This window comes from Oryza glaberrima, chromosome 4 (genome assembly GCF_000147395.1).
Source record: "Oryza glaberrima chromosome 4, OglaRS2, whole genome shotgun sequence".
In the NCBI taxonomy this organism is placed as follows: domain Eukaryota; kingdom Viridiplantae; phylum Streptophyta; class Magnoliopsida; order Poales; family Poaceae; genus Oryza; species Oryza glaberrima.
In genome coordinates, this window is record NC_068329.1 from 13,867,884 (window position 1) to 13,893,111 (window position 25,228).

Consider the following 25,228-nt stretch of genomic DNA (forward strand, 5'->3'; position numbering starts at 1 on the left):
TGGAGGGGATGGAGGCGGCGAGGGAGATGGATCAGCAACAGAGGCGACGAGAGAGATGGACGGCGACGGAGGCAGGGATGGAGGGGAACAGGCGACGGAGGAGAGGGATGGAGGGGAATGGCTTTGATTATGATAGGACAGGGAGAGGGTGAACAGTTAGATAATAACAAATTACGATAACACCCCTACGCGAATTATTATCTCTAGACAAATATACCCCTCCACATTTCTACTCCCATAAAATCTGGTGGGAGTAGAATTAGATCTCAATCCTACAATTAAATATGATGAATGGCTCGGATTAATTTCTACTCCAAGTAGAAAGCACCAGAGCGAGACTCTAAAAAAAATTGCTCCAGTGACAAGGGTCAACACAAAAATCTATGGCAAAAACTGGTGAAAGATGAAGTGAATGGGATATATAACCATAGTAATATTGTCCCTCATCCTCTGATTGTCCCCAAGATTCTAAATCCATCCAGATTATAATGCGGATAACTTTTGACAACCAAAGGGTTCTAAACTAACTTAAACAACCACATCAAGAATACTAACGACATCGTCGATTATTGTTCAAAGAACATTTCTTGCATGCATGATGATTCCAGTACTCTTGATACAAAACAATGTCCACAAAAAAGGAAGGTGTTTTTCAAAATCCTCTCCAATCTCTACATACATAGTACATACATCCCCATGCATGCCAAATCCTACAAAGCCACTACCACTACTAACATCACTAGCACAATCCTCCTCTTTTTTTTTTCTACAGTTAGGGCATGCAACCAGCACACACAAAGGTCACACAGCTCCCCTGCCTTGCCATTTCCAGACATACTACACATATACTCCTCTGTCCTACAAACATCACAACATCAAAACAAGTTCTTTGCCTAAACAATATGACACTGCATCTGGAAAAAGTTAAGCCTTGGAAAACCTTCTCCTTCCCTGTGCAGCTGGGCCCCACCTGCAGTGACAGAGGGCAGAGGGGGTAGAAAAGCGGAAAAAAAGATAGTGGCTTTGTAGGATCAAGCCAAAGCCATGATCAAAGCCACACACACAGTCACACACAACATCCTCTTCTTTCTTCTTTGATGGCAATGATTGTGAGCTTGGGTTTGCTGCTGCTGGTGATGCTGATGCTGCAGGATGGGAGCAGAAAAGCGGAGTACACGTACGGCGGCTGGGCGTATGTACAGAAGGAGAGGTCGCCGCATTTATTATGGCTCGGCCTTCATGTGGTTTACTGTCGTCCCCTGCTGCTGCTGCCCCCCTGCGCCCAATTACCACCAACAGCGAAACTCAACAAACTTGGACAAACAAACCTACCGTACTGGAGTAGTATGACCACCACCACTCCACTACTGTAGTCCAGTAAAAAAAATAATCTTATTTTTGAACTTTTTTTAAAAAAAAAATTGAGTATTTTGAAAAATTCATGTATAATTTGTTAGGGATGTAAGGAGATGTGGTGGTTCGATTTCACTTACCGTAGAAGCCGTGAAGAGGAGGATGGTGCGGCAATGGCGAGGGAGAGGGTGCCATCGTTGCGATTGGACCGTCTTGGCTGAGTCCGACGGTGGTGGCTCCCATTTGCATAGCGGTGTGGAGGTCGAGCTCCCAGCAGTTGTAGACGGTGAATGGATCAGCGGTGGCGGGTGAGCCGGTGTAGGAGAACGCGGTGGTGGTGGTCGGATCGCCTGACGGGTATGCGGGTACTGGCATATGGCTCATCTGAAAATGATACCCCGAGTGTGGCGAATATAACATTTGCAAATTGAGGGACAATATCGTAATAGTACTCTGTGTCAACTGTCTCTCTAGATCAGATAAAAGTGTTTTCAGATGCTATACTTACATCTTTGGAAGGCATGTAATGGCTGTCAAAGTCCAGCTGAGGATTCATGGTCGCCAACTTCATGGACAAAAACTGTGAGACACACCAATGTCAAAATTTAGCTTTTGGGCTTAATTTCATACATAACTTCAAATAAGAGCTAGCTAGGACGACAGAAGGAGAACACAACAACATTTTTCTCCAACATATTTATTGTCATTAAAACAAGTTCATTTAGCACACTATTAAAGCAAATGCTTGCATTGGTACCTCGACCTGACGCTGCAGCGACTGCACATAGTTGATGATCTCGTCCAGCATGAGAGCCTTGCCGGTGATCTGCACACCGCAACATTCACATTTATTTGCTAACTAATTAACAAAACAAAAACAATAAACAATCATCTAGAAAAAAACTCAGCAATAATTTTTAAAAAGGTAAGAAAAGTTATCAACCAAATTTAAAATTCAACCCAAATTTGACCACCGGCGGTGGCATCACTACCGTGGCAATAATTGGGGCAACTAAAATAATCGTGCGCACCACCTAAACCACCAGGACCTTGCAATTGATTAGCCGGTTTGATTAGTTTAAGTACAGAGCAAGAGCCTCTCAGATTATTAACTAATCAATTATTATTATATCCTCTTGGACCACTGGGAGCTTAACTTAGGAGTACTACTAGTAGCTTACATGCATTACGGTCAAAATTACTACTGGCTGCATAGACTAACCACAGCAGTTAGTGCTCACACTTACGGTACAAAAAAGATTATTATTTTTTTACTTAATTTTATCTATCCTAGTAGCAAAAAGTCCAACTCCTAGCTCTAGGCAATACTGAAACTAAAGTAATTGTATATATATTAAACTTAATTATTGCCACACAGGCAAGTCCGTTTTGTACGTTAGGTTACTATTCCCCCTTAATGCGCGTCCTCGAAAATACATTTTTGACCACTAATTTTCAGTACTGCCCCGTATAACGGAATTCTAATATTACAAATTAGTACAACTGCTTTTGATATTAATTAAACTCTAAAACTAGAATTTTAAATTTTGAGTGTAATTTGGAGCGGGAAAAAAAAGAAGCCACTTGTTTGGATACATGAATTTGGAGGAAATTTAAGAATGAGATTAGCCGCTGGAGTGTGTTTGTGTTCATACTACCTTGTTGCAGCCTGGCACGAGCGACTGCAGAAGCTTCATCCTCTCGCTTATCCTCTCCCTCCTCACCTACCAATATTAAACAAAACACAAAGCTAATTAAAATTTTAATAATAATTAAGCGTCCTTGCAACTCAATTAAGTAGAGCAATTAGTAACACGGTGCGCAATTAGGGGGTGCCCTCGCATTGTGATTAATTTTGGGATTAGTGTAGTACTTGCAAAAAAAGCTAATTAGGATTTAATTAATTAGGTGATTAATTACCCTCTCGGCGAGGCTATGGCTATCGGTGGCTTGCCCCCGCCTCGCCCTCACATGGATGTAGTCTTTGGCTGGCTCCGGCTTCTCCTCCGCCGCGTCGGCGTCGCCGTCGCCGTCGTCTCCGGCGCCGGCGGCGACCTTGGACCGCTTCGGGCTCGCGTTCGTCGCCGCCGTGGCCTGCATTGTGCATGGGGTTGGTGATCAGTGGAGATCGGAGAAGTGATGGAGAGCGGTGGTCGGAGTATGGTGTCGTACCGTGGGTAAGGATGAGGACGAGGCCTTGGGCTTCGCCGACGACTTGCGCTTCCGGGCGGCGGCGGCGGAGGGCTTGGATGGTTGGTCGGCGGCGGCGGCGGTGGTGGGGTTCATGTCGGCCTCGGAGCTGTCCAATGCCGCGGCGGCGCCGCCGAGGGACTTGCTGCTGGAGACACGGGACAGCCTGCCGCCGGCGGCGGCGTAGCCACGGAACGGCGGCGGCGGGGCGGCGCGCGGCGGGGAGCTGAGCGGCGTGCTGTAGCAGGAGTTGTTGGCGCTGGCGCCGCCGTGGCTGCAGATGCTCCCGAGCCGGCCGATGAGGTCGCCGATGGCCGCCATCTCGTCGCCGCCGCCGCCGCCCTGCGGAGACGACACGAGGGAGCTGAGCGCGGAGTCGAACTCCGCCGCGGCCGCCGCCGGCGCCATCATCATCATCTGCTCGGCGGCCGCCACTGCCCACGGCGGCATCATCGTCATCGTCCCGTACGCCGCGGCGGGCAGCAACGCGCCCGCACCGCCCGTGCCAGCGCCGGACGAGGAGGTGGAGAAGTAGTCGCCGGCGGGGAAGAAGTGCTCGTCGGCCATCGTCGTCGTCGGCGGCGTGGGAGAGTGGAGGAGGAGAGAAGAGAGAGAGAGAGGAGAGGGGAGGGGAGGGGAGGAGGCGGTGGTTGACCGTTATATAAGAAATGGTTTGGGAAAGGGGGAGGGAAGTAACCGTATTGGTGGGTGGGAAGAGATGCCGGCACGAGCACGGTAAATAACGCGCAAGAAAATATATATAGGAGTCAGTGGATGGACAGCGCGGTGGAATACGCTTTCTAGTGGGTAAAACGTAAATGGAAACCACAGATACCCCCCAAGTTTTTTTTTTGTAAGTGTGTGATTGACAAAAGGAGAAACGAGTAGATAAAAGGAAAATGAGATGAGCCACAGGCGTACAATTAATTAGATATAATTATTTTAGATATAAAAATAAATTAATATGATTTTTCAAAATAATTTTCTATATAACTTCTTGTTTTAAAAAAATACAGTTTATCAGTTTAAGAAGCGTGCACGTGGAGAGCGATGAACTTTCTTTTAAAAAAGAGAGGTGAAGGATCGCACCCAACCTTCCCCTCTCTCTTTTTCCTTTGAAATCACGACGGACATTCTTCTTTATTTCTTTTCGTTTCTTTGAAGGGTATCCTGGTTTACTCTTATATACATGTTGATTTGATAATAATTATGTATAATTTCTATGGTCTCTAATTTGAGTATCTCTTATTCACTGTGCAAGTTAAAATGTTGATCGAGTTAAGTTGGTTGTGGTTTTGCTACAATAGTGTTGATGTCGCACCATAGTCGAAAATTAACCAGAGAAAAGGATATGAAATGTTAAAAATTGCATGCGGCGGTTATATTTATCTTTTACATGTCCAGTCTATTAACATGGTCTAAAGTTTGGCCTCCAATTATGAAACCGGATAACTGTGTACATTGTTTTGCTAATACAACGACATCTATGTATGTGGAGTAGTATTTATATTGACATTAATATCAGCGTTATGTCCTTAGTTACTTCTCTCTCACCCTTGCTCAAGATCTATGTATGAGGAGTAGTATTTATATGTGCCTTTGATCATCTATCAACTTCCATTAGACCTTGTTCCGTTAATCTCTAACTAAGAAAGATAGGTATGAAATTAATTCCCTTTTGATGGGATTAACCAAACAAAGTCTTCACAAACACACCTCGATCCTATTCTCACTCTTATCTAAATTATCTTTGATGGTCTGTAATGTCCTTCTAGCACTACTAGAAAACACGTTTTTACAGGCGGCTAAAACACATTTTTGCAGGCGTCCATAGCCTCCGCCTGCAACCAAACGCCTGCGAAAATCAATGACTTTTACAAGCGGCTAAATCCACCCGCCTGCGAAAATACTTTTAAGCGTAAAAAAAAATTCGGTGCCCTAGCCCTACCCACTGCCGCCCTCCACTCTCGGTTAGTGTTTTTGGAGAGAGAGGGAGGAGAGGGGAGCTGCCAGATGTGGGAGGTGGGGACGCCGCCGCTGCCGCCGACCTCTCGCCTCCACGCCGCGCTCCGCATGCGGCCGCCACCGCCGCCCCGCTGCCGGAGGCCGCCGCTGCCATGTCGCGAGGGAGGGGAGCACTGCCAGCCACCGCCCTCCCCCCGCCCCCTCCAGCCAGATCTGGGAGGGAGGGAGGGGGGGGGGGCGGGAGTCGCCGCCGCGCCGCCCGCCGCTGGGAGCACGCCGGGGAGGGGAGGGGAGGGGAAAGGGCCGAAGGGGAGGGACGCTGGAGAGGAGTGAGGGAGAAAGAGAGAGGACTTAGAAAAAATCTCCCCTATGTCGCCTCTATTTATATTCCAAGTCTATTTTCGTAGACGGGCCACATAAGAGATTTGCCTGCAAAAATAAATGGTACTTTTGCAGGCGGACCGCTTAAGTGGTCCGCCTGTGAAAATGGATTTTTACAAGTGGACAGCAAGCTTCACCCTGGTTTGCATTTTTAGGTTGCTATTTAGCTCCAAAGATCATGTCTGCCTGCAAAAATAAATACCCAACATCAACGAAAATGCTTTTTCTAGTAGTGCAGGTCACTGTCACATTTCTTCGCATCTTTATATGCTTCTCACTCGTACATGCACATCATATCTACTCATTTTTAATACCTTGTTCATTTCTATTTAACGTATAGATCTTACATCGGTTTCCGTTAGCATGTTTTTTAAACTGTTAAATAGTGTATTTTGTGTGAAAACTTTATATATAAATAGAAGATGCTTTAAAATATCAGATAAAACATTTTTCAAGTTTGAAATTATTAAAACTTAATTAGTAGTTTTTTTATTTTACATATCCATATTTGATATTTATTTTCAGTGAAGTTGCATGTCCCGATGTCCTCTTTTCCACTCTGTCCTGACGCAGAGGCAGAGCCACCAGCAGCAACCCTGCGCAACTATTGGGAGATCGCTGACAATTGAACCATATGCATGGGATCTAATTAAGCTAAATACAAAGAGGAACACAACAAACGCGTAAGCAAAAAGGCCAATCTTTAGCCTAGTTGGGCCTCGCCCTTTCACAAGTTTGGCCTAGACTTAGTAACTTTGTTGCTACGCTACAGTCCACGCCGCAACCCTCCGTTGCTAAAGCCCCTTTTGTTTATGGTCCCTCTCTACATCAATGTGCTTATATAAATTAACATGTACTTACTATGTATTAGTGGCCAACACTGTTAAAAAAAATCAATTTTAGTGACACCCTTTGTAGTTTTAGAGGCGGATTAAAACATACACGTCTATATATGTAAATACGTCGGGATAGTCTGGTTAAGAATGTGAAAATACATCAGCAAAATAGGTTAAGGGAAATTGATTTTTAAACAGACGGCCCTTTTAAAGTACCCCCGGTGAAAAATAGATTTCTATCAGCGGCCCTTCTAAACGACCGCACTTGAAAAATCGCCATCCTCTGCAAAATTCGAAGCATTGCGTTTGTGGATGTGGCTTATCTGATTGTCATTTTGTATAGTTTGTAATTGTGCCACTGATACGTGAACCATAGTACAGGATCTCTGATTGCCTTGCACATCCATATCCAAGCCGCCTTTGATGATCAATCGATCATGTTCCATAAAACACATCGGATCTACTCCTCCATTGTTTCCAGAGGCAGAGGCAGATCAAGCCCACCACTAGCGACCCTATGCAACTATGAGACTGTGGGGGATCTGATTAATAAGCTGTCTGCAAAGGGGAAGCAGAAACTAGCCAAAGTCAGAACACACATCGATCTTCAGCCTGATTGGGCCTCAGCATTCGATCACAAGTTCTCCTAGACTTTAACTTTCTTAACTGCTCTGCCACTGTCAAAGCACTTTTGCCCATGCCCCTACATATGGCCTCCTCTGCATCATCAATGTGCTTATGAATTATTAGGACTAGTCTGTATCAGTGTATTTTAGTGACCAGTTTACCAAAAATAAAAACCCTTAACCCAATAAGATGAAGGAGCTTAATTAGAACAGATATATCACTCACTACTACTCCTATATAAGAGTACTCCAATAATGCTCTAAGCTACCCCCGTGCCATTTGTTTTATTGACACACAGTACGTTCTTGCATGATCAAATCAAAGTTATGGGTATAACGAAAGAATTATATAGAAATCACGAATTAATTTGCATATGTTGCACGAGGATGAATGCTGTTTTTAGAGGGGGAAGAGGCATTCTTAATAATTTGGATTTGGTGGGTGGGTTGTTTTATTTGAACTAAAATGTTAAATATTGGCGGGGGGACAAAGCTAGTTTGGCCTCTGATCACGTTACATAGAAAATCACTCTGACCAGGCTGAAGGTAAAAAGAAGCAGGAGTGTTCTAGATGGAAGTACATATGGCAAATGATTTTTTTTAAGGTAATGGAAGGTTGCATTGAACAATAAATTATCTTTCCTTGTACTCCCATTATTTATAAATGTACTCCCATTATTTATAAATGTATGATATGCTGCTGATTTGTAGACATAACATTTTGACTATTTATTTTATTAAAAATTTAGCACAAATACGAAAAGATAAGTCACATTAGAGCATGATTAGTTGTAAAACAAGTTACAATAAAAATGATAATATAATTTTTTTAATGGAAATGAATTGTCAAACGTAATATCTAAAACCAATAATGTCTTAGTCCTCCGTCCCATTTTCTCCACTCACCCCATCTTAACCAATCACAACATTTTCTCATTTAGTTTCTTCATCTATCTTCTCTTCTCAAATCAATCATAACTTTCAACCTATAATTTCATATACATGCTTAATTTTTTTAAAAAAAATTTAGAAATATTTATATTTTAGGACGAATGGAGTATCTTGTTGGTAGAGAAAGTATTATAAGCTTCTTAATAGTAGACACAAGGTGTTATGTAGGTTTAAATGGTGATGTGTAGGAGAGAAGATAAGAGAGGAGAAATCACCCCTCATATAAGGGTAACATCTACACAAAATTCAAAGATTGAAAGAGAATAGAAAAGTAGACCGGTGAAAAATGTACTGGGACTAGTGTATTAGAGGTGTATTGATGTAGGCTAGTTTTAAATTTATAAATAGATGATGTAGACAAAGGTAGAGGTAACCCTCACCTATAAAACATTTTATGCTCTTAAGGATGTGTTCTTTTTCTTCTCATTTTAAACTTTTACTCTCTTTTTTGCGCGTATGTTTTCCGAACTGCTAACGCTGTGTTCTTTTTTCCTCTTTCCCAACTCACTTCCCTCGTTTTCCATGCGCACGCTTTTCAAACTACTAAACGGTGTATTTTTTACAAAAGTTTTTTATGTGAAAGTTGTTTTAAAAAATCATATTAATCTATTTTTAAAGTTTTTTTAAGCTAATACTTAATTAATCTCACTATAATCGCATGCTTCGTTTTCCGTGTTAGGAGGAAAGGTTCCCAACCTTACCTCTCGAACACAGCCTAAACATTGCGGTTTTAAAAGTTTTTAAAACTAAATACTTAATCAATGATGCGTTAATCCATCCTCCGTTTTATGCGCCGAGGAGAAATGTTTCCAAACCCGTAAAAAAAACACAGCCGACTGCCATGAAAAAAATGAGAGAGAAGCTGGGGGCAACGACCGATCGATGGGTTCATGTTTAGCCTTAATTGTGCAAGCATACGAAACCAACACACTCAAACAGTGAGCATAATTAAAAGGCTTTGGCGGCAGGCAGATGGGGGACCTCCCGGCGGCCGGCCGGTAGCTACACCCATCGGAGGAAGCTAAGCTAACTCTTTAATGCTGTGCCGGCCGGCCAGTTTCGCCGCGGTCGCAGCAGCGATTAGCCTCAGCAACAGCCATGATCAATCCCACTGCTGTATTGCGCAGCAAGTTGACCCAAAACCGAGATATGTTGGTCTAACCGGAAAAAATAATCTTGTTGCATCCTAAAAACTAGCTTAATAGAGAAAGATTAAGTGTTTGAATTTCTGGGGGTGTTTAAATTTCCTGAAGACAAAGATGAAGATAAAGATTAAGCGTTTTACGTAAAACAAGGTGGTAATAACATGTGATTAATTGAGTTTTAATTGTTACAAAATGGAAAATAGATTAATCTTATATTTTATAGCAACTTTCATATTAAAAGTTTTCACACGAAACGCACCGTTTAGCAGTTTAAAAGGCGTGCCATTTTTATCTAAAAGTTTATCCAGTTTTTATTGGAGAAAAAAAAAAGCTTAAAATCCACTCCCCTCACTTGCAACTTCTCCTAAATAATTAATGTGGGGACTATTTCCAACACAGCGATCGGCGGCGTGGGAGGAGCGGAACGTCGTACGTACGTACACGCGGTGGCCGGCGAGGATGACGACGAGCAATGCGGGAGGCGGCCGGCCGGAGACGCCGTCCATTTTGCATGGCGCTGAGGGCTGAGGCTGACACGGGCGGCGCCGGCGGCGGCGTGAGCGCGAGGATGCACATGCTGCTGCTACTGCTGCTGGTTCCCACGGTTGGTAGTGGGGAAGTTTGAGCCAAACCATTACATGCGTCATGCTGTGTTTTTTCCTTTTGTTTTCCCCACCGACCGAACAGGGAATGTGATACTTACACGGTAAAGAGTAAAAAAGTTATGTGAATTTTTACCGTGTTTGCGATGTACGTTGCAAGTATTGAAACTATTGATCACTAGAGAGACAAGATACAAAATAACCAAAATAATTGTAAATGATGGAGGCAGGGTAATTAATTGGAGTAGTTCTTATGAATAATCTACCTGGATATAGGTATTGTTTGCTAGAAAACAGAGTAAATCTTTCTAAGAGATAGTGAATCGAATCGATCTGCATGAGAAAAAAATTGGTGTCTTCTTTCTTCTTCCCCTTCGCTTCGTTCTTTTTTTTTTTAAAGGAGGACAAAAGCTTTTGCCTCGTATATTAATAGAAGAGTAGGAAAACAAGAGAAAATATGTACAGGGTCAGCCAAAAGCCAACCCACAAACAGAAAAAAAAAAAACACTAGGTGATATCTCCCAAAATTCCAAACTCCTGTAGCTTTGTCGCTCCGGCTTTAACCCAGGCACTCCCTTCCTCTTTGATTTTTGCTATAACTGAGGCAGGGGTGGAGGCTGTGCTTCGAAAGATTCTTGCATTACGCTCCCCCCAAATCTCACCGGACACAAGCATCAGCAGAGTTCGCAGAGGGGCTTGTGGAGTATTAGGGGGTTCGGCAACAAGGTTCCACCAAAGTTCGACGGAGGGGCAGTCATTCTATTTACTCAATTGGAGGTCAGTTTGTGTCCATTGTTGGATTTCGGCCCAGATTCTCTTAGTGACTCTACATTTGGCCAGTAGGTGCAGGGCTAACTCATCCGTTACGCAGCACAGGGGGCCTTTGCTTCGTTCTTGTCCATGGCCATGCCTCTACTCAACATCAAACTCCACCACCACCAACCACTCAAGCAGCACTTCCATCAACAAGTTCATGAAAAACAGGTCCCTCATCACCGGAGACGCACGGTGAAACTCATGGCCGACGTACCAACCACACTACCCGTCCTTCTCTTTTTCTAATCTAATCTGTGGAAAAAAATATTAATGGTCGAAGCTAAAACAGTAACAAGCTCAAATATAAAGCAACGGTTGGAGTAAAGACATATAATTAAATCACTGTACAAACGTACAAATATCAATTCAATGTTTGATTTTGTCGCTACTAAAAACAAAGAAATTTCATAACCCAATTTCAAATATATGTCAGAGGAGCTAACCTTCGAACTAGCTAGTTAGTAGGTTTCTAGTTCTGGCTGCTCCGCGCGCGCATTGGGCACCGGCCGGCTGCGCCCCGAATCCCCGGCCCGATAGACGGATCTCAGAGAAGACAAAGGCCTCTGGTTTGGTTTGGACCATCGCGAGCTACCGCCACAGCCCTTGTCCTGCCTACCGCTTGCTCCGCGCACGTTCCTCTCTTTCGATATTAGCAAGGCCATGTTATTTCTTTTTATCGAGGGTGTGTTTAGTTCACGCTAAAATTAGAAGTTTGATTGAAATTGGAACGATGTGACGAAGAAGTTAAAAGTTTGCGTGTGTAGAAGAGTTTTGATGTGATGGAAAAGTTAAAAGTTTGAAAAAAAAGTTGGGAAGTAAACCAGGCCTAAGTTACTGCAGAATTCACCTCAGATTATTATTAGCATGTTTTTCAAACGGTTAAAGCAGTACATTTTGTAAAAAAAAAACCTTTCCGTATTAAAGTTTGTAATAATTAAGGCTTAATTAATCATACGCTCCATTTTTACTAGAAATTAACATAATCTAAGTTAATTTGAACACACAACATCAAAGTGTTGAGTCCATCCTTCTTGGAAACCCACAAACTTTGTAAATCAATTATGGAAACCGTGATGAGACAAGAGAGCTAGACGTACTGATTTTTTTGACGCAACTCTGACTTGATTTACCTAGTAAATTTTGGCAAAATGATACTACTACTACTACGTATATTGATATGTAGATAATTTTTTTAAGAAACAAAATACAAACACGCATACACTTTATACACGGGTGACTCACTGTCGACCGCACCCGTATTAAGTCTAGAACTTAAACCCTTATACCACGGACGCCTCGCCGTTGAATACGAGCACCTATATTAAGTCTAGAACTTGAACCTGGATGAGCCGGTTCCGTCACACGGAAACTAATTACTAGTTGTGTTACGCTCACTTTATAATATACTCCCTCCGTTTCTAAATATTTGACACCGTTGACTTTTTTAAATATGTTTGATCGTTCGTCTTATTCAAATTTTAATTATTAATTATTTTCCTATCATTTTATTCATTGTTAAGTATACTTATACGTATACATATAGTTTTACATATTTTACAAAAGTTTTTGAATAAGACGAACGGTTAAATATGTGTTAAAAAGTTAACGATGTCAAATATTTAGAAACGGAGGGGGTATAATTTAACCGGACAAGCTGTACCTATGTCGCTATTCGTTGGTCACCCGACCAACCAGCTAAATTAAATTAACACCCAAACAAGCAGCGCTAAAGTACAAGTGCGTATTACTATATACTAATTCCATACCATATACTTATATATATACCAATGTGCTGTTCTACAATAATCTGAGGAATCCAGAATTAATTATTATTAAGTTTAATAATCTTGATCGGGTGCATGAGGGGCTAACAATGTACTCTACGTTGGTTACATACGTGTTAATTACTTGGTTCAGCATCAACAGAGCTTCTGTACGTCAGACCTTGCTGGTAAACATATCGCTTCAGTTTGGCTTAATATATGTGGATCTTCATTTTTAATTTTGGCAATTAGGCTATATTTGTTTGACTCTCTCTTAATACTTGCAGACAATGGGTTTGTTCAGTTCGTTTTTGAAATAACCTAATGCCAAATTTTAATACGATTTGGTGGCATTGAATGTGTTTGGGTTGTAGCCTTATCAAATTTTGGTAATATTTTCATCTAAAGAAATTTCCGTAAATGTCAAATTTTGGTAGAGAGACAATGACATGAGTATATTCAGTTTGTTACCTGCTAAAATTTGGTAACTCTTACATATATGCCTTGGCCTTGCTAGTTAATTAGCACTCTGGCCATTATTACCACGAATAAAAAAACACTAATATTTTAATGTCATCTAATCCATGCAAGCATAGATCAAGTGCATTGACAATTTGATATGCTCATCTCTAATGCTTCTTCATCAAGCATATAAAATCTATATATGCATGCATTGCTCCAAAGTCAGTTTACACGGGGGCATCCGGTCAAGATCTACCAACCACATCTCGTTGGCTCTATTATCCTTTCGATCGAACTAGTTCCCCTATACAATATATTTCTAAGATGAGACTAACAACTAAGGAGGTGAGAAAAATATGATATGATAAATTAGTATGCATTTAGAGAGCATGAAGATGCTTCTTGCTTGCTTGGAAACTACTGTGTGCTCCATGATTGAACTGTGTATAGAACTATATATAGATCCATGTGGTATGCCTGCATAGGATGGGGTTAGCTTGACAAATAATTTATGAGTAATCTCAAGAGGGCAGAAATTAATAAGGAGTAATTGCAGGCGGAAATTCAGTGGTAGATAAAGTATTTATCGACAGGAAGACATCTATAATAACTTCGTTAGCTTTAACATATTTCAGCAAGGTCTCTCAAATGTTGTTATCAGGATATGGTGTGCGTTTGTGTATCTATATCTTCTATAGAGTTATAACCCACTATATTCTAAAACTTAACATGCAAACATACTACATCATCATCCACCAGTAATTATTACATCTTAACATGCATATTAGAGATATTACATGATTGTGTAGTTTCTGAATAGGATTATGCTCTCCCTGTCATGCTCATCTTGTAATGTCTCTAACAATGTAAACATCCAAATCTACAATTTAAGAGCTCAACATACAAGCATATCAATAATCCTTACATTATTTTCATAATATTTCAACATATATCCATCAAATCCTATATTTCTTCCTCTCCCATTCAATTTGATTTGCATTTGTGTTTTTCTAAATAGAGAAACTTGAATTGAATAGTCCTTGATTCATTAGTTTTTCCATTGCATTATATGCTCTAATATTTATCAATTTATTTTTCTCGTATTATAATGTTGTCCTATATTAGTTCCCCTATTAGACTATGTGATTGATATCCCTTGTATTACATCTACGTCTTAGAATGTTGTAAAAAAACATTTTTCTACCACGAGTGTTTTATCATATAAATATATGTTAATTTATGATACACTAAAATAAAACCAACATTTCTAACGCATCATATGTTTTAGTTGTCTAATTCAATCTATGGAATCTCTGCCCATAGCAACCAATGTTCTCTGATTGGGCGATCAGCCCTGATCGCCTACGCACCGATCAGGGCGATTAATCGAGGCTGATCGGTTAGTATATAGCAAGAGTGTCCAGCAGGCCATATATGCTACTCCCTCCGTTTTAAAATGTTTGACGCCGTTGACTTTTTATCACATGTTTGACCATTCGTTTTATTTTAAAAAATTAATTAATTATTAATTCTTTTCCTATCATTTGATTCGTTGTTAAATATATTTTTATGTAGGCATATAATTTTACATATCTCACAAAAGTTTTTGAATAAAACGAACGGTCAAACATGTACTAAAAAGTCAACGGTGTCAAATATTTCGAAGCGGAGGGAGTATATATTATGTACTAAATACTCTAGTCTGTAGTATATGGTAAAAAGTAAGCATATCATTTGATCAAAGAAGAAGAAGCATCGTTTGCTGCCCATCATCTGCCCAAAATGGAACATGGGCTGAGCTGGCAAGCCCAAAATTATATTTTCTCAGGGAGGCAGCCCATGAACGAAAACTGATCGTTTTCCACCTTGATCAGATGATTAATCGCGACTAATCGTCGATTAATCAAACGATCAGCTTTCTGATTGGCTAATCGACTTACTTGTGCCTGATGGGAGGTAGGGGAGCGATCAAGACGATTAATTGCGATTAATCGGACGATCAGATAATATTGGTAGTAACACACGGGCTATCAACTAGTTCATAGAATGAGTATGCACATGTGTAATAAGCGCATGCATGAGTTTATATTGCGTTAGGAAAAAATACATGAATTGTATTTTGGTCCATGTTTTATTTTCACTTTGTTTTACCATTATAGCAATTTTTTAGACCACCCTACCACAATTTAAAAAAAAAACCTTATGACAGTGTTTGATGACAAATATATTAATCAATGTCGTTTCCACAAATTAAACTCTAATATTTCTTGTCTAGTAATGATGTAAAGTATCGGGATTGACTGTATGTATTCTACGACGCAGGGCCGGCTCTATATTTTCGAGGGCCCTAGACAAAATCGACGCTCTAGGCCCTTAAGGCTAAAAGTTTTTTAATTGTAATATATACTTTATAAATAACCATGTATACTTAAGTTGACTTGATTATTATTTGTAACAACATTACTTAAGAAAAACTTACATATATATAGCACCCTTTTACGATTCAATAAACTGGTCTTCATGTTTCCTGTTCTTCCTTTTTGTGGTGTACTACCGGAAAAGTGCTTCATAGGCAACATTTTTTAAGCTCTAGCTAAAGATCAATCCAAGAAAAGAACACTGAACACCAATATCTAAACAATGAGTCAAGAACATGTAACGACCTAAAACTGGTGAGGGAAAAATTCTTTTTTTGTTTGATAACGGAAGTGAGGGAAAAAAATCTATATATTGAAAACTAAATATACATGATTTCATCACATACCTTTAGCTTATGAGGGATGATCGAATGAGAAGAAGATTAGAAGAAAATAGAGTTCAGCCATGAACTCTAAACCCTAAGGCAATAGGATGGGAAAAAGAAATAAGATTCGCTGAACTGAAGGAATATAATCATTTTCAAATTTTTAATCAGTGAGGAGAAGGATCAATAGATCGATGGATCATCATCACCTGATGTTAGCTTCTGTTTTGTCGTCCATCTTTAGTTCTCTGTTCCACACGGCGGCGACTCGGCGAGTAGCAATCATAGCAAGCAATCATGGGCCCGTATTTGTGGGCCGTAAGGCCTGACAACGAAGTGCCTGGAGGCCCAATCTAGCTGGACTGAAAAAAGGCCGTGTGCGTGTGCGGTCGAAAGAAAAAGGAATAAGTTCACCAGGTCTCTCAACTTAACAGCGAGATTTTCTGAGATCCTTGAACCACAAAACTAAAAATGTGTACAGCAAGATTTTTTTTGGTCGTTTAACCACAAAATTAGAAATGTATACCTCTAAACTCACTCAAACCGTTCACAGAAGATCCCATGACAGTATTTTTGCCCCAGATTTGCAGACGTGGCATCCTAGTCAACAAAAAAAAATTTAAAAATTACGTGAGACCCACATGTCAGCTACACATTTTTTTCTCCTCTTTTCTTCTTCTTCGCCTCTCTTTTTTCTCTTCTCTCTTCCCCAGCGGCAGGCGGCAATGGGCGAGCGCGGGATGCGGGCGGCGGGCGGAGAGCCAGCGGGCCTAGGAGGCTAGCAGCAAGCGAGCTCGACAGTGGTCGACGCGTGGTGAGCGGAGCAGCGGTGGGCTACGAGTGGAGCGGCCAACCCCCGCCGCCACCGCCGTCGCTCTCACCCGCCGCCAGCTGTCGACCCCTGCATGAGCGGCTTCACGACAACGGCTGTACTCCTCGTCACCGTTACGCTACACGGCGCCCGCAGGTGACCACCCTTATTCCCGCGCCCCGCCGGAGAGGGGAAGGGAGGCCGGGTGAAGGGGGGAAGATGAGGCCAACGGGAGAGGGGGAAAGAGACGGCGCCTCGCCGCCGCTTGCTGCGCCGTCCTCGCCCGCCGCTTGCCGCCGCTGTAGCCACGCTCGCCTGCTGACGCCGTCGCTCTGCTTGCTCCGGTCACGCGCAGATGCCGCCCCTCTGCCTGCTCCGGCTACACGCCGCCGCCCGCTGCCGCTCACCCTCTGCGGCCGCACTCGCCCATCGCCTGCCGCCGCCGACGCTTTGCAGCCACGCGCCGGTGCCGCTCAGTAAAACCGGCAAAAATACTGCTATAGGATCTTCTGTAAATGGTTTGAGTGAGTTTAGGGGTACCCATTTCTGATTTTGTGGTTAAGGGTCTAAAAAAATCACACTGTAAAGTTGAGAGACCTCCGGTGAACTTATTCCAAAGAAAAAAGGTCCAGCCCTCACCGCCGTCCGCAGCGATACACCACCGCGATCTCCTCGCCGCCGCCGCCGCCGCCGCCTCCCCTCCTCCTGGCTCCACGCAAGCGAGCTCCCTCCTGCCCCGACGTACCTACGCCGCAAATCACATTGGCCCCGCCGCCTGCGCTCCGGGACGCAGCGATGCCACGCCCCCGTCTCTCCACCATCTTCGTCGGCGCGGCCACCTCCACGGCGCTGGCCCCGGCCCCCGCGGCCTCGCCGTCGGCGCGCGCACCCCTGCCTCCTGCCTACGCCGTCTTCAAGCAGCGCCTGCTCTCGGGGGAGCTTTGCCCGGGCGACGCGCGCGACCTGTTCGACGAATTGCTCCGCCGCGGCGGCGACGGCGACGGCTCGGCCCCGGTCCCGGCGCGCGCCCTCAACGGGCTCCTCGCCGCGCTCGCCCGCGCCCCGCCTTCCGCCGCCTGCGGTGACGCCCCCGCCCTCGCCATTGAGCTCTTCAAGCGGATGGACCGACGGGCCTGCCCCCGCCACTCTGCTCCCACCATCCACATCTACAACATCCTCATCGACTGCTACCGCCGCGTGCACCGCCCCGACCTTGGGCTCGCCATCGTCGGCCGCTTGCTCAAGAACGGCCTGGGGCCGGATGATTTCTCGTACTCGCTCATCTACGGTTTCGTTAAGGATGGGGAGGTGGACAAAGCTCACTGCTTGTTCCTTGAGATGATGGAGCAGGGCGTATTGCCGAATATACTGATTTGTAACTCAATTATCAAAGAGCTTTGCAAGATGAAGGAAATGGACAAGGCCGAGAGCGTTGTGCAGAAGATGGTCGATTCGGGTATTTCACCGGACTTGTTTACTTACAGCTTGATTATCGATGGGCTGTGCAAGTCAAAGGCAATGGACAAGGCTGAGAGGGTTCTGGAGCAGATGGTTGAGGCTGGTACTCGACCTAACAGTATAACATACAATAGCTTAATCCATGGATATTCCATTTCGGGGATGTGGAACGAATCGGTTAGAGTGTTCAAACAAATGTCAAGTTGTGGTGTCATCCCGACTGTTGCTAATTGCAACTCATTCATTCACGCTCTCTTCAAACATGGTAGAACCAACGAAGCAAAATGTATTTTTGACTCAATGGTTCTGAAGGGCCCCAAACCTGATATTATCTCCTACTCTACGATGCTTCATGGGTATGCTACTGCTACTGACAGTTGTTTGGCTGATGTGCATAATATCTTCAATTTGATGCTAACTAAAGGTATTGCACCCAACAACCATGTTTTCAACATACTGATTAATGCATATGGTAGTCGTGGGATGATTGATAAGGCTATGCTTATATTAGAAGACATGCAGAACAAAGGAGTGACCCCTGGCATTGTCACATTTGTAACCGTGATATCTGCTCTTTGCAGAGTTGGCAGGTTGGATGATGCTCTGCACAAATTCAACCACATGGTTGATATTGGCGTACAACCGAGTAAGGCTGTTTACCACTGTCTGATTCAGGGTTGTTGTAACCATGGTGAGTTGGTGAAAGCCAAGGAATTGATTTCTGAAATGGTGAACAAGGATATTCCTCCTCCTGATATCAAGTATTTCAGTTCAATAATAAACAACCTGTGCAAAGAGGGAAGGGTAGCAGAAGGGAAAGATATCATGGACTTGATGGTACAAACGGGGCAAAGGCCTAATGTTGTTACTTTTAATTCATTGATGGAGGGATATTGCTTAGTTGGTAATATGGAGGAGGCATTTGCATTACTTGATGCTATGGCATCAATTGGCATTGAACCGAATTGTTACATATATGCTACACTTGTTGATGGCTATTGTAAAAATGGAAGGATTGATGATGCGTTGACTTTATTCAGAGATATGTTGCACAAGAGAGTCAAGCCGACAAGTGTTTTATATAGCATCATTCTCCATGGGTTATTTCAGGCCAGGAGGACAACTGCTGCAAAGAAAATGTTCCGTGAGATGATTGAAAGTGGAACAACAGTGAGCATTCACACATACGGTGTTGTGCTTGGGGGACTTTGTAGAAACAATTGCACCGATGAAGCAAATATGCTGTTGGAGAAATTATTTGCTATGAATGTAAAATTTGATATTATTACTTTCAATATTGTGATTAGTGCAATGTTCAAAGTTGGCAGAAGGCAAGAGGCTAAGGAATTGTTTGATGCAATCTCTACTTATGGGTTGGTGCCAAATATACAAACCTACAGCATGATGATAACAAATCTTATAAAAGAAGAGTCATACGAAGAGGCTGACAATCTCTTTATATCAGTGGAGAAGAGTGGCCATGCTTCTGACTCTCGTCTTCTTAATCATATCGTCAGGATGTTACTCAAGAAAGCTGAGGTTGCCAAGGCTAGTAATTATCTGTCTATAATTGGCGAGAATAACCTCACTCTTGAAGCTTCAACTATTTCTTTACTGGCTTCTCTCTTCTCAAGGGAAGGTAAATATCGGGAGCATATAAAATTGCTCCCTGCAAAGTATCAGTTTTTTGAGGGAGCCTGGCAAGATTAATACATTGTTGTATCTGAAATTGTTCCAACATGTTGCACTCTAGAGTTTCTTCTGCTCCCACGGGAAGGAAAATAACCTGTCCCCCAAAATTCTGGCATTGATTATTTTATTGTTGTTGTCAGTAATGTGTTGTTTGTGTTGAAATCGTGAGCTTGTCAATTGCTCTGCATACCTTTTATCTGTTGTTATTGAATGAGAAGCTAGACAGCGGAGTTCAAAATAAACTGTTGCATTTTTAATACGACAACTTCTGATGAAAAAGGTAGCACAGGTAGGTGTATGCATTGTGAAGATATTTGTGAAGATAGGAACTAACTTACCTTTATATTCTTATGTTTTAGTTGATGTTATTCTTGGGGATCTTCTGCTTATAAGCGACTACTTGATTACTTTTGCTTGAAGGATATTATCTTCATTTCAGCACAAAAGGTCCTTTGAAGACTGAATATTGTTTATTCTTCGACAAATTTCCAACGACACTTTATCAGTAGGAGGTTGTTGCATAATGGTCAGATCAGCTATAGTTTCGTTTGGACAATACTCGATCCTCAAATGTTCAACTGGCTGATCTGGTGATCGCCTTTATTTCAGACAGTTCAGAGCAGAGAAAGCCATTTCCTATGTTTCGTGGCTATCTTTCTGGACCCTGATTCAAAACAATTACTTTCTTCATAAGCATATCTTTGGCAGATACAATCCTAGCTAGCTAGTGAACTTCGTGATATGGATGGGCTTATTACTTTTGATACATTGAAGTCGTGTGGAAGCAGGATTTTTGAACACGCTGATAAAATTTTTCACTATCAGCAGACAAGATGAATGCCCATCAAGTTATACTTGCATAAAGGTGAGATGAGTAATGCTATCTTTTCATTCTTCTGATGAAAACTTGCTATGTTAAAATTTCAACTGCTTGGTTTCTATATTTATTTAACGAAGTATTAAACATACAAAATATATTGGCAATGTAGGGACTGCCATTTAAAGGAGGGGTAATCACTCGGTAAAAATTTAAAAACATTCTGCTAACAAGTTTTTATCATTGTTTGCATCTTGGTTGCCTCCTGCTCTGTGGTAAATGACCTAGTCTTCTCCTGTAACAGAAATGGAAAATTGAGTTGCTGCATGCGATGAGGTTCAGCGTTGTGTTTACGATTCACTCAGGGAAAGGCTGGAGGTAGCGAAGAGGGAGATTCGCCATTGAGTTGAAGATGGAAGTACTTTCCCATGATTGCGGTAGGTAGAAGAAATTATTTTGCAGGTAGTGTTGGTGCTTTTGATGTCTTATTTTTACATATCGTTCACATTTTTCTCCTTCTTAAATTCTCCTGAAACTTGTTAGAGCTGTGACATTCATCATCTACGTTTTCAGTTCAGGCAATGTTGCTTACTGCTTAGTTAAGGTATAAGAAATTATCGAAGCCAACTTCTATGGAGTGTGGACAGTTTCATCGTTATTTTAGAAAAACCAACTAATAGTTTCATCATGGTTTGGATATTGTGCATGTAGGTTTAGATGCAAGAAACATAAGTACTGCAGACCTGAAAATCGAAGCGCTGACAACATAGCTGCAATAATAATTTCTCTAACTGGCTTGGGTTTGAGGTCTGAATTAATCAGCTGGTTTTGGTCACAAAATGTGACATGAATATTTCTGAACGTTGGTCAACTTACAATTACATCTGTCCAAGGCTCACATTCTGTTCTCTCTTTCAGAATTGCACTTGTGACCATATAAATCTGCATGGATAGGGATCACTACCTGTATATGATTCTCTTTCCCTTTTTGTACTGAAATTTTCCAGGGATGATTAACTGATGTTGCTGTAACTGAAGCAAGACCTCAATAGTTCTTCCATGGACTATTTCCAGGCCACTCCTCCAAGCAGCCACCATGCAGCTGACAGCAAAATCTGGCCTATTCTTCGATTCTTCAATGAATCATCCATCTTGTTCACATATATTCTTGTTGAACAAACCTGAACAGGTATCACTCTTTTCCTACCTTTGACCTGAACACAAAGGCACGTAGGTTCGAGGACTCTTTTTGCTAGTAAAATTAACAAAGGCCTGGTTTAGTTTCCAACTTTTTCTTCAAACTTCCAATTTTTCCATCACATCAAAACTTTCCTACACACATAAACTTCCAACTTTTCCATCACATCGTTCCAATTTTAATCAAACTTCCAAATTTAACGTGAACTAAACACACCCAAAGTGGAGTACTACTCAGACAGCTGCCGCTCTGCTAGTACTCTAGCTACTAATTTTTAGTTATTTTTAACTTGACGTTTTTAATAACCTTTGGCAATAAATCAAAACAATATTTTGAAATCATTTTTGGTTATAAATTTAATGATATATATTTAGAAAATAAACCCATATGATAATTCTAAGCATAACTTTAGTGAAGTTGGCTGCACAAATTTCAGGGTGTAAACTAAAAACAGACAGAGATATAGTTCTTTCATCCTAAACTGTTGCTATTTTATTGGGGATTAAAATTCATCGGTCCAAATTCCAAATTAGAACCCGTGTCCATGTTGGGGACCAAAAGCATGCTGCATGCAGTCAATCACAAACATGCGAATTCTTGGTCCGTACAAAGGTAGTAGAACTTAAACACGCACGAGCAGACTTTAAACACGCACGAGCAGACTTTAAAATCAACACACTGCTGAGACGAATTCAAAGTTCAAACAGTAGCCAGCCTGCTATCTACCTATATATACGCGGCTACCTCCTCGCCATGAAGCTGACACCTCTCTTGCTGCTCTCTTTAGCTAAAGTGTTCTCCATTTTCTGTCTCCCGTTTACTCGACAGCATGACGATGGCGGTAGTGGCGGCGACGGCGAAGCTTTTGCTGCTTCTGGCGGTGTTGTTGCAGTTCTCCGGCGTGCTCACGGCGGCGAGGACGCTGCCGGGGGAGGAGTGGCTGCTGCCGGAGGGCGGCGGCGTCGTACGGGCGGTGGTGGAGATGCTCGTCGGCTCCAAGTCCGGCGGAGGCGGCGGTGGCACCCACTGCTGCTAGCTTAGCTCTAGCTCCTCTCAGTTTCCAAGAGCTATAAAAATTTATTTATTTATTTGGATGCACGAAATGTGCAGCAAAGCTCATCTGACGAATTAGGGCGGATGATGGCATGCATCACTGTAAATATATACTCCCTCCGTCCCAAAATATAGCAGTTTTTAAAAATGCTTACATTTTAGGACGAAGGTAGTATTCAATTAGTTTAATATAATTCCTTAATCGATCAGGATATATGTGTATACTAGAGGCATTTGGTAATTCTTTTTGGGTAAAAATTATTAAGCTCGATCTATGTGTGCATCTGTACATAGTATGTATTCGCAGGAAAAAGTCCAGCTCAGATTACTTTTGCTTTTTCTTCCTAAAAGGAAAAATGTACAGCTCAGATAAGAAGGAAACATTTTGTTTTTTCTTTGTAAACGGAAAAATCTCAGGAGAAACTTATTATCGGCGTTAATAAGAAGAAAACAGAGCCCAGAACAAACCATAGTGCTTGGACAACAGCGCTGTGTATTTTGACCGCTTTAATTATTTTTTTTATAGATAATGATTTCCACTAAAAATCAATTATACTTAATAACACGTAAAAATCAAACTCCCTCCGTCCCTCTACAAGTTTACTTTTAGGAGTGAGGGAAAAAAGTAAGAGGAAGACAAAATTACCTAAACACCCTTATTAAGCGAGATGGTATGTAGCGAGAGAGAAAGCTAATTCGCGACCAGTTGCGTGCGCCCCCTCTCCCGCGCGACTGGATGCGTGTTGCGCGTGGAGGGGCGGCGGCGGACGACGCGTGATTTTTTTTTGGAGCGGTTTCCTTTTCTTTTCTGTTTTTCTTTCCGTATGTAGTTTGCGATTTTCTTTTTTTTTTCTGTTTTTTCATTCCGTAGTTTACGGTTTCCCTTTTTTTTTTTGCTTTTCTGTTTTTTCTTTCCGTATCATTATTAGTTTTTTTCTTTTTTTAATACGTTATACATGTATAAATACAAATTTTGTATAAACGTATATAAATTTTGCATACGCGTATGTAAAGTTTGCATACGCGTATACAAACTTTGTGTAAGTGTATTTTTTGAGTTTTATACCTATGTACATAAACTTGGTATACATGTATATAAAGTTTGTATACATATATTTTTTTTATTTTTTATACATACGCATACAAACTTTATATACGTATGTATATTTTTTTTATATTTTGTATACAATACAATGTATATATATATATAATTATATATATTATATCCTATATATACATACGTATAAACTTTGTATACATAAATACAAAGTTTATACGTATGTGCATATAGTATACACATAATATGTATATATATATAGTACTCCTATATAGGAGTAGAGACTAGAGGGGAGCTGCTGATCACGGGCGTGCGCGGCCGCGCGACCAGTTGCGAATCAGCGCCCCCTGTAGCGAGAGCATAGTTAAGAATAAGATGGAGATAAATTTAAATGATATTGATTGATATGATAATTAGTATGATAGGATTGCACTTATTTTAAAAAAAAATTAGAATTACACTTATAGTGAGACTTAGCGGGCAGTATACTCTTAAGATGAAATAAAAGCTGCAATTAGTGCGCTGACAGCATCACGCGCGTTCATCATCCTAGTCATCAAACTCATCAGAATATTGCAACATTTCAGGAGTTTCGATTTATTTTTTTTCCAAAGACCCAACATGTCTTTGAATTTATTTCAGGATTCCTTTTTGCATTGTCGTTGCCTTGCTTGTATCGTCCTATCTACGGTACATTCAACACGCGCCGGTGCGCCTTTTAGTTTCAGAATTCCACCATGTTTGGCAGGCATGATTCAAGTGCGTGATAGCTGAATAATTTAAGACGAATCGTTAGCCTCGTCAAATTTCTTTCAGCGAGATTTTCGGGTCCGCCTTGTCAGTTCTCACACGTTCTGGTCTAATTTGGTCTGAAGTCTGAACCCCTGAGAGTCAGAGACGCTCCTGCTCTTTTTCCCAAAGCTCAGCCTCGTCAGGCATAGCTGATAGCTGCCATGAGGTGGGTGAATAATCTGATTTTATCTTCAAAGGTTTAGTTGTTCCTCTCCTTCAGGTCATCCATCTAATTATTGTTGTTATTTTTTTAAAATCTAATTATAGTTAGTAGATGCAAAATTTACACTTTTACAGCATTTCAGTGTCCTCTCTCCTCTTCTTGATGTAGCAGAGACATCCTTGCTGGCTTGTTGCGCACCGGTAAGCGCCAATCCCGCTACCCATATAAATATCATCTTTATAGTTAATTTCCTACCTAGTATAAAACTTGAAAGAAAAAACTTTTCTTTAAGGAATAAAGAAAGAGAGAAACTAAAATTTCGATAAGCGAAAAAAAAAACTCCACTTGTCCATT

General features: G+C 41.7%; 2 protein-coding genes across 6 annotated transcripts; one reads left to right on the forward strand and one right to left on the reverse strand.

Annotated features, from left to right (window-relative positions):
* Positions 1-542: 542 nt before the first annotated feature.
* On the reverse strand, positions 543-4,254 carry LOC127769735 (transcription factor bHLH78-like). Its single transcript, XM_052295362.1, has 7 exons — positions 3,526-4,254; positions 3,274-3,447; positions 3,012-3,077; positions 2,111-2,179; positions 1,862-1,933; positions 1,494-1,737; positions 543-1,276 (listed from the first exon to the last, which is right to left on the reverse strand). Exons 1-7 carry the CDS (start codon positions 4,108-4,110, stop codon positions 1,224-1,226), a joined length of 1,263 nt encoding a protein of 420 aa, XP_052151322.1. The 5' UTR covers positions 4,111-4,254; the 3' UTR covers positions 543-1,223.
* A 13,000-nt stretch (positions 4,255-17,254) lies between these two features.
* On the forward strand, positions 17,255-23,360 carry LOC127772207 (protein Rf1, mitochondrial-like). 5 transcript variants are annotated; one of them, XM_052298215.1, is made up of 6 exons: positions 17,255-19,741; positions 20,215-20,659; positions 20,784-20,815; positions 20,916-21,073; positions 21,619-21,800; positions 22,638-23,360. In XM_052298215.1, exons 1-2 carry the CDS (start codon positions 17,440-17,442, stop codon positions 20,301-20,303), a joined length of 2,391 nt encoding a protein of 796 aa, XP_052154175.1. In that variant the 5' UTR covers positions 17,255-17,439; the 3' UTR covers positions 20,304-20,659; positions 20,784-20,815; positions 20,916-21,073; positions 21,619-21,800; positions 22,638-23,360. The 5 variants fall into 5 exon arrangements, with proteins under 5 accessions (XP_052154175.1, XP_052154176.1, XP_052154173.1 ...); XM_052298216.1 differs by lacking the exon at positions 20,784-20,815 and having other exon boundaries at positions 20,154-20,659; XM_052298213.1 differs by lacking the exon at positions 20,784-20,815.
* The last annotated feature ends 1,868 nt before the right edge of the window (positions 23,361-25,228 follow it).